The 9,708-nt window shown below is 31.1% G+C and overlaps 1 protein-coding gene and 1 pseudogene across 1 annotated transcript; both read left to right on the top strand.

Annotated features, from left to right (window-relative positions):
- Positions 1-286: 286 nt before the first annotated feature.
- Positions 287-3,554, top strand: LOC108458332 (monooxygenase 2-like). The gene is made up of 5 exons (XM_017757685.2): positions 287-511; positions 585-731; positions 1,537-1,759; positions 2,466-2,694; positions 2,857-3,554. Exons 1-5 carry the CDS (start codon positions 417-419, stop codon positions 3,375-3,377), a joined length of 1,215 nt encoding a protein of 404 aa, XP_017613174.1. The 5' UTR covers positions 287-416; the 3' UTR covers positions 3,378-3,554.
- Positions 3,555-4,872: 1,318 nt separating this feature from the next.
- On the top strand, positions 4,873-8,559 carry LOC108460040 (monooxygenase 2-like; annotated as a pseudogene).
- Positions 8,560-9,708: the final 1,149 nt, after the last annotated feature.

The following is a 9,708-nucleotide window of genomic DNA, read 5'->3' as shown; positions in this document are numbered from 1 at the left end:
TCGTGAAGTCTAAAGTTGTTTCGTGAAAAAAAAAACTAAACTGTAGGAGAGAAGGGAAAAGAGAACGTTCGATTGGTACATGTAGTGCAAATAGAGAAAGCCATATATCATCGATTTTAGTGGCCCAGTGACTTAAATTAAAACTTTTGAATAGTTCAGTAACTAAATTCTAACTTTTGTTAAGTGACCAAAACAAAAATTTACCCATAATTTAATGACTAATAATGCAATTTACCCAAAAACAAGATACTTGCAGATAACGTTTTATCCAAATGTATTGTGTCTGCCCACTGTACAATGAATGATTGAACCTGGGTTCAGTATTACATATGTGCTGACACCATCGTTTTATCTCCTTTCTTTCACTATATATATCTATAGATAGATAGATATAGATATATACCCAAGTTCCTATTATGAGCAGCCACAGTGTTGGAATGGAGATTGTAGAAGACGTAGTGATAGTAGGGGCTGGAATTGCTGGTCTCACCACAGCCTTGGGACTCCATAGGTAATGAATTTATTATTATTATTATTATTATTATTATGAAGTGATTGAATATTTGAAATAATTTGATTTGCAGGCTGGGAATTCGTAGTTTAGTATTGGAATCATCGGAGAGATTAAGGATCACCGGATTTGCTTTCACGACGTGGGAAAATGCATGGAAAGCTTTGGATGCTATTGGCATCGGTGAATCTCTACGCCGTCAACATTACCTGATGTCTAGGTAAATGAACCACAACTAGGCACCAACCTTCTCTTAAAATCTACCGTATTTAAAAACTCATTTAGTAATTAGATTTATAGTCTAATAATTTATAATTACTTATGCATGGTTATTATGATTAAATTTTAGCTTGAATTGTATCGACATTGTTGTCAATATAGGACTCATTTAGTAATTAGATTTGTAGCCTAATAATTTATAATTACTTATGCATGGTTATTATGATTAAATTTTAGCTTGAATTACATCGACATTGTTGTCAATGTAGGAAGTTGTGAGTTCAAGTGCACTGAAGCACATTATCCTCTTATGTAAGGGTTGGAGAGGCTCTATGGATAGTTCTAGAGTTGTATTATCAAACATTACATAAGAAATTCAGATTTCACTCTACTAGTCAAACATATCTAGAAAATTAAAATTCATTGTAATTGTAAGAGGGTGTAATAATTGTCCTAGTAATTACGTTTTTCCTGCAGTTACTCTAAGGTATCCAAGTACACTCTAAAATGGGTAATAGACTTATCGGAAAATATTGATCTAATTCTGGTTTTAATGTCTTCACTATTCTGAAACACTATTAATTGTTACCATTAAAATTATATGAATTCTTGCTTTTACCATAACTTGGTCTCATACTCATTTCAACTAATAATAAATTTACATGTTTGTTAAATGTTAATATTGTTCTTAAAAAAGCTTTCAACTGATAATATTATCGATTTATATCTATTAATGACATTATAAAAATATCGATTTTAGTTTACCATAAACAGAGCTGATGACACTTAGAATTATTCAAATGCAGCATAGTAGTTGCTTCTACATTCTTAGAGAAGCCGGCGGTATCGGAGATGTCATTCAAGGGTCATGATATTCGTTGTGTTCAACGGCGATCATTGTTGGAAACATTAGCAAAGGAACTCCCCAATGGAACCATAAGGTTCTCTTCTAAAGTGGTTTCCATTGATGAATCTGACGACCACTTTAAAAGACTGCATCTTGCCGATGGAACCATCCTCAAAACCAAGGTCAAAATCCACTTTGTATTGTTTTATAACTTCATAAATTATAGGGTAAATTCATCTGAACTCTCAAATTACGACTTAAACTTTAAATTGTTTCGAGTTCTTAAAGTGTCAATATCTTATCAATCGGATAAAAACTTAGACATACGAATATTTATTCCATAAACAACTTGGATTTAACGTGTTAAAAAGAATAACCCTATTTTTAAAACATGTTAATTACAAGTTGTCAATGTTGTAGGTACAAACATGTTTAATATATGTTTTTTAAATATGTTTTACGTCAGATTCAAGCTAACAACTAGGAAAAGACTAAATTGATATGGTATTGATATTTTGTGGACTCAATTACAAAGTTTAGGACCAATTTTGAATCTAGATTATAATTTTGGGGCCATTGATGCAAATAACTTAGAATTTTATGTGTATGTATGTATTGTTGAAAGAGGGTGTAAAAATGCTATCCATTATTATTGTTAAAATCTAATTCTTGTACATCAAAATGAGATATACATAACACGTCACATGTTGTTGCACTAATTTTTAACAATAGAAATATTTGTAGTTTTTAACAGAAATAATTAATTTACTTTTTGATCTAAGTATAATGACTAATATATTTATTTTTTGAGTAGAAAAAACAAAATACGATGTACGGACTCATGGTACTTTTACAAAGAGGCTAATGGGTATGGTGAAATTAAAACAGGTCTTGATAGGGTGCGATGGAGTGAACTCAGCGGTGGCAAAATGGCTTGGTTTACAAAACCCTGTTTTCTCAGGTCGATCAGCAATTCGAGGCAATGCGCATTTCAAAGGCGGCCATGGATTTGAACCCAAATACAGACAGTTCGTTGGCAAAGGTGTTCGATCAGGATTCCTTCCTTGTGATGATGAGAATGTTTATTGGTTTTTTACTTGGACTCCAGCCACAAAAGGTAACCTTACCTGATTCTGATAATAGGTATCAGCCCACTCGAACTCATAAATAAAAAAGGGTGCTAATGATTTAACCCCAAATTTTAACTTTCAGCTTGGTCCCAATAATGAATTGTTATGATTGCTAAAATTCCATCATTATTGATTTTTAACATCTGTAGAAGAAGAAATGGAAGACAAACCACTTAAGCTAAAGCAATTGGTAACAAGCAAGCTCAAAGATACATCCGATGAAATGAAATCTGTCATCGAAAAAACACTGCTAGACGACATCATATCATCGCCATTAAGATACAGAAAACCATGGGAGCTGCTTTGGGGAAACATTAGCAAAGGCAACGTTTGTGTAGCCGGTGATGCTCTTCATCCCATGACCCCAGATATCGGCCAAGGTGGGTGTTTAGCCATGGAAGACGGCGTCGTTCTCGCTAGATGCCTTGGTGAAGCCTTGTTGAAACCAGGGGTTGAGGATGAAGAATATGAGAGGATTGAAATGGGGTTGAAGAAATATGGTCAAGAAAGAAAATGGAGAAGCTTTGATTTGATTACTACTGCTTTCATGGTGGGTTTTATACAACAAAACGATGGGAAGGTGCTGAGTTATTTGAGGGATAACTTTATGTTGAGGTTCTTGTCTGGGCTGTTGTTAAGGAAGGCTGGTTTTGATTGTGGTAAGCTTTGATTAATGAATGTCTTTAGTTTTAAAAGTAGAAGTTTAAATTCTCAATGGATTAAATTATAAATGTAAGAAAAGTATAGGGTTTTAGAATATATTTTAATATTTATTTAAATTAGTCTTTGAGCTTAAGCCTCTGTTTTTTTTTTTGTTTAATGTATAAATCAGTATGAGTTTGATACATTTTTAATGTGATATTTGTATTATTTTTGGTCTAGTACCATACATGTATATTCCAAAATTATATATTTTGCTACCGGGAGATAACAATGTAAAATTGATTTCAAGAAAATTCACAATTATTTAATAATATTAGTAATCAACCTAAAACCGAATTATATTACATTTATCGGACTATATTGGACAAATTAAATGCAATATTAAGCGAATTCACAATTAACATTAAATTTATTATATTAACAAAATATAAAAATTCAAACCTAATCATATTAGCAATGAACTTTCATCAAAATCAACTCTAAAATCCAAATTAAACACTAAAAAGTTAACATTACCACCTTCGGGGTATCAAAATATAAAACTTCTATCAAATTCAGGTACCAAATTAAACAAAAAAATAACATAAATACCACATTAGAAAAAAGTTTCAAACTTACCTAAATAATATATTTAGGGTGAGTATTTGGTGCACTAACAGTATAATTTTTTTTTGTCCAATTTACTCTTTGAATTTAGCTTCATATTGGAGCTTGAATTTGTTTAGTTCCTAGTTGGTCCTTAATATTTTCTTAAAAAAAGAGTTTAAGTCTTAGTGGGAAAACAATTATCAATAATTAGCTAGTTCAAGCCCAAATGTTAGGAGAATTATCAAATTCGGAGATTAATTTGGACTAAAACAAATTCAAGCATAAAAAAATGGTTTCACCCATTAAATTATATTAGAGAGACTAAATATGCATAAAATGAAAAATACAATGATTTTTTTATAAAATTTGACCTAAATCATTTACAAATATAACTTCGATAATTCATTGAATTGATGTCTTCTATTAATTGGATCTCAACTCAAGTGAGTAATTATTGAAAAATTAGTTCTTTTATAAAATAATAAACATTACTGTGAAAGTATTTTTATCATTTTATATTTTTATGTAAAATCTAGAAAAATAACCATAATGATATTTGAACCTAAAGCATCGTAGTATTCAATATCATACCTTCACCGTTCAATCAAAATCTCATTTAAAAACATATATTTTAAATATATCTGTACCATAATTTCAGAGGCGAATTCAAGAGTTGACGTGGCCTCGACCCCTTTAAAATAGAAAATTATTGTTTTGGCCCTTTAAAAAATTTTTAAAGTTTAAATTAGTGAATGTAAAATTACACTTTGCCCCCTAAAATTAAAATAATTTAATTTAATCCTTTAAAAATTATAAAGATATAGACTATTAAAAATTAAAATTTTATTTCAGACCTCTTAAAAAAAATTTCTAGTTTCACCCCTACATAATTTTCTTTAAATCACATCATCGAGTGTGACATAATCTAGCATTTCATATTCTATTTCAAATTCATACATAATTTTTAAATATATTAAATAATTTTAAAAGTATCTAATAAAATACTATATTTATAGATATGCAAATAATTTTTTTCACTATGGTACTTGAAATTGACAATAATGTTTATTGTGATCAGATACCGGCGGCTCCTGCCAAGGGGAAAAGAGGTTAAAAGCTTTTTATCCAGTGCGACAAACGACCCGCTACCTGTTCGATAAAATGTCACTAAGAAACACACACAAGGAAAAAAAAAAAGTGGAAAACAACAAGCACTAGGATTAATTATTACAATGACAACGTTTAATCCAACGTCAGTCGTCCACGCACTCTCCGATCAGACAAAGCATCTGATTATTCTATTAAGTATTAACTGAACCTGGATTCAGTATTACATATGTGCTGACACCATTATATCATATTCTTTCATTCACATTTCAATATATATATACACATACACAAGTATCTTCTGACCCAAATTACAGTTCAAGAATTAAGAGCAACCCAAAGTGTCAAAAGATGGAAATTGTTGAAGATGTTGTAATTGTGGGGGCTGGAATTGCTGGTCTCACCACATCTTTGGGTCTCCATAGGTAAATGAAATTATTATTATGATGATGATTTTTATATATAATTTAAAGTGATTGAATGTTTGAAATAATTTGATTTGCAGGCTGGGAATTCGTAGTTTAGTGTTGGAATCATCGGACAAACTGAGGATCACTGGGTTTGCATTCACGACGTGGAGCAATGCATGGAAAGCGTTGGATGCTATTGGTATCGGTGAATCTCTACGCTGTCAACATCACCTCATCACAAGGCAATTTAACTACCCCGATCCTTCTCTTAAAATATCTCTTTTTTTTTTTTGAGTTACTACAAATAATATGTCTAAATAATTATAATAAAATTAACTATTATAAAGTAAGATTAGATTAATAATCTAAATATATATAAATTTATATAAAAATAAATTTAGGCAGAATACATATATGTTCAGACTTAAAATTGTAATAAATATGGATAGAACTCACACATAATTTACGTAACATGAAAATATAGAAATTTAAAATTTAGATTTAGGGTTTAAGTTTGAGATTTAAGATTTAGGGTTTAGATTTAAGGGTCAGAGTTTGAGGATCTGGGTTTAGGATAAAAAATTACCAAAATTATGTATCAATGGCATGGAAAAAATTGCTAAAAAGTCATTAAATAGTTAAAAAAAGACCATAGATGATATGATAGGAAAGGTTCATAAAATAATTAAAAAATAGATTAAAAAAAAGTAACAAATACATACTTTTAAGTATCAAATTGAGCCAAAAAAAATTAAATACCAAAATGGGAAAATGGGTATACTTGAGGAGCCAAATTGTAATAAACGTTTTAGTTTTTGCTATAAACTAAGCTTGGTTTTACCCGAATCATCAACTTGCAGCATGGTTATTGCTTCAACGTTCTCAGACAAACCGCCATCAGAGGCACCATATAAGGGTCTCGAAGTACGCTGTCTTCAACGGAGATTATTGTTGGAAACATTAGCAAAAGATGTTCCCAATGGAACCATAAGGTTCTCTTCTAAAGTGGTTTCCATTGACGAATCTGAAGGCCACTTTAAACGACTCCATCTTGCTGATGGAACCATCCTCAAAACCAAGGTTAAAAATCCACTTAATTCATACGATTGTTTGTTTGAGAGTGGCTAATAATGTTTATTGTGAAAGAACAGGTGTTGATAGGGTGCGATGGAGTGAACTCAGTGGTGGCAAAATGGCTTGGTTTACAAAAGCCTGCTTTCGCAGGTCGATCGGCGGTTAGAGGCAATGCGCATTTTTAAAGCGGCCACGGATTTGAACACAAATTCAAGCAGTTGATTGGCAAAGTTGGTCGATTAGGGTTCTTACCTTGTGATGATGAGAATGTTTTTGGTTTTTTACTTGGATTCCAGCCACTGAAGGTAACCTTCAACCTTTGAAAACCCTGCTTGAAATTGCATATATAATAAAATTGTAATTCCAATGCTAAATTTCAGTTAAAGTATCTTCTTTATACCTGTATTATAGGAACTGGATCAAATTAATCCCTTTAATATTAAGTGGATCAAATCAGTCCTTGTACTACAAAAATAAATTAGATAAGTTTATTTTGTAAAAAGATAACATTTACTATATAATTCTTGAATTTTTTTTTAATTGTAGTTCGATTCCAAATAAAAGATTTCATTTATATAACCATAAAAATTTTAAAATATTCTTTGTTAAACAGTAAATGTTAGCTCTATTCGAATTTGGCATTATTTGATTCTTTTTAATAATATAGGACTAAATTGATCTATTTAATAGTAAAACGTCTAATTTGATCAAGTTCCTATAATAGATGGACTTCTAAATTTCTATTGTTATTGATTTTAGGGTTAATATAACTTTTTGCCCATTAATTTGATAATTAGATCTATTTTAGTACATTTTTTGTTCTCATTTTAGTATTTAACTTGATAACTAAATTCATTTTAACCTTAAAACTTGACAAATGTAAATTTTTGTTTGTGTGTAAAGCTAGTGAATCAAACCTAAGCTCGAAAAATTACTCATGTCAATTCAAGCTTGTAATGATTTGATTCTGAGAAAATCTAAACCATAATGATTTGAGCTTGAGAAAATCTAAGTATAAAAAATTTTGAGCTCGTAATCGGAATCTAATTAGAAAACTTGAGCCTGAAACTAAAAAAATCCAAATCCAAAAGTGCTTGAAATTCGAAAGTTTGAGTCAATGAAAATTTTAAGCTTAATAAAACTCGAGCTGATCCCAACCTGAGATAATTTAAGTTTAAAATAATCCAATTTTGGAAATAGCTCGAATCAAGGCTGCTTAACCTATTCATTTTCCACATCTAACGATATGATAGTAATTTCAAAGTGTTCATCGAAAAATGTGGAAAAACGTGGAGTTCAAAAATACGAAAATGGACTAAAAATTATATTAACCTTTGGTTTTAACTTATGCAGAAGAAGGAATGGAAGAAGACCCAATTAAGCTGAAACAATTCGTAGCAAACGAGCTTAAAGATGCATCAGATGAGATGAAATCAGTCATCGAAAACACTTCGCTAGAATGCATTATATCATCTCCATTAAGGTATAGGAAACCACTGGAGCTGCTTCTGTGGGGAAATATCAGCAAAGGCAACGTTTGTGTAGCCGGTGATGCTCTTCATCCCATGACCCCAGACCTCGGCCAAGGTGCGTGTTCAGCCATGGAAGATGGTGTTACTCTCGCTAGATGCCTAGGTGAAGCCTTGTTGAAACCAGGGGCTGAGGATGATGATGAAGAATATAAGAGGATTGAAATGGGGTTGAAGAAATATGGTCGAGAAAGAAGATGGAGAAGCTTTGATTTGGTTACTACTGCTTTCATGGTGGGTTTTGTATTGCGAAATGATGGGAAGATGATTAGGTATTTGAGGGATAAGTTTTTGTTGGGATTTATAGCTGGGTTGTTGTTAAGGAAGGCAGGTTTTGATTGTGGTAAGCTTTGATGTTAATGTATATAGGTTTTGATGTAAGTCTTGTGTTTTGCTTGTTTGAGTTTGCTTTTTAGTTGGGTTTTTGTGTCCAACTGGTTTGGTTATATTTTCTCTTTGAATGAAAGCTTCTTTCAATTGATTTTGGATTGTTTTACCTTCAAGAAAAATACATGGTTTCCGGACCTAAATTGGACCGGTGGGTCGGTCGGACTGACTAGACTACAAATTAATTAGTGTATCGGTTAAAAACAAGAGGTTGGGTTGATTAGCTTGTAAACCAGAACAGACTGATTGAATCGAGTTAAAAAGCGGTTGAATATGCTGTTAAATTTTTTTCTATTTATTATGATTTTTTAATAATTTTTAATCGAATCAATCGGACCGGTGAATCAATGGTTTGATTGATTCAATCACCAATTCGATTATGAAAACTTTAAAAATATAATTTTTTATAGAAATTATGGGCAGAGATTGTTCAATGATTGAACTCGAGACTAGGCATGTTCATATGTCGGACTACTTGCCTAAGGCCTAAGACTCATTCAAATTTTGAGAGGGTTTGGATTAAAATTATATTATGTTAATATATATTATATAATTTATTACACATAGAAATTAAATTTATAATAATATATCATACTATAATATAAATATAAAAAAAAGTTGAGATGTCTATTTATAAAATTTTAATAAATGGAACTATATAATAATTAAATATTAAATTAAAAACAATAAAATATTTTTAAAATTTTTAAAAATATGTAATTGGATCTAAAATTGGTTTATATTAACTATTTAGAAATATAGGTAAGATTAAACAAAATTTTATGTCTATATCTCTAGCGGGACTTGGGTAATCATAAAGTGAGTTAATAGCGGTGCTATGGTTGTTCAAGCAGCGGCCCTCGGGCTGCTGACAGGAGATCCGCTGCCATAAGAGAGAAGACAAAATTTGATATAGTGATCGAGGAGGTTCATAGCAATGCACCGATTGCGGTGATTAAAGTCGTTAGGACTCTGATAAGTTTGGCTTTGGAGTTTTTTGAAGGTTGACCGAAGAAGTTCAAAGAATGAGCTTTGAAAGAGGAAGCGGATGATGCCAAGAAACAACTTGAAGAGGCTAGAGCTAAAGTTTCATTGCTTAGAACAACATTTTGAAGGTTTGCTTTTTATGTCTTTAAATGAACAAGATAAATTTAAAATAAATAATTGTTTAACGGTGTTATATAAGTAGATTTATTCATGGGTCGGGTTACTCGTCTAAACCCGAAGATTAAAAGGTCTATTT

This window comes from Gossypium arboreum, chromosome 4 (assembly GCF_025698485.1).
Source record: "Gossypium arboreum isolate Shixiya-1 chromosome 4, ASM2569848v2, whole genome shotgun sequence".
In the NCBI taxonomy this organism is placed as follows: domain Eukaryota; kingdom Viridiplantae; phylum Streptophyta; class Magnoliopsida; order Malvales; family Malvaceae; genus Gossypium; species Gossypium arboreum.
Note: the sequence above shows the minus strand (reverse complement) of the source record. Positions and strands in the feature narration are given on the sequence as shown.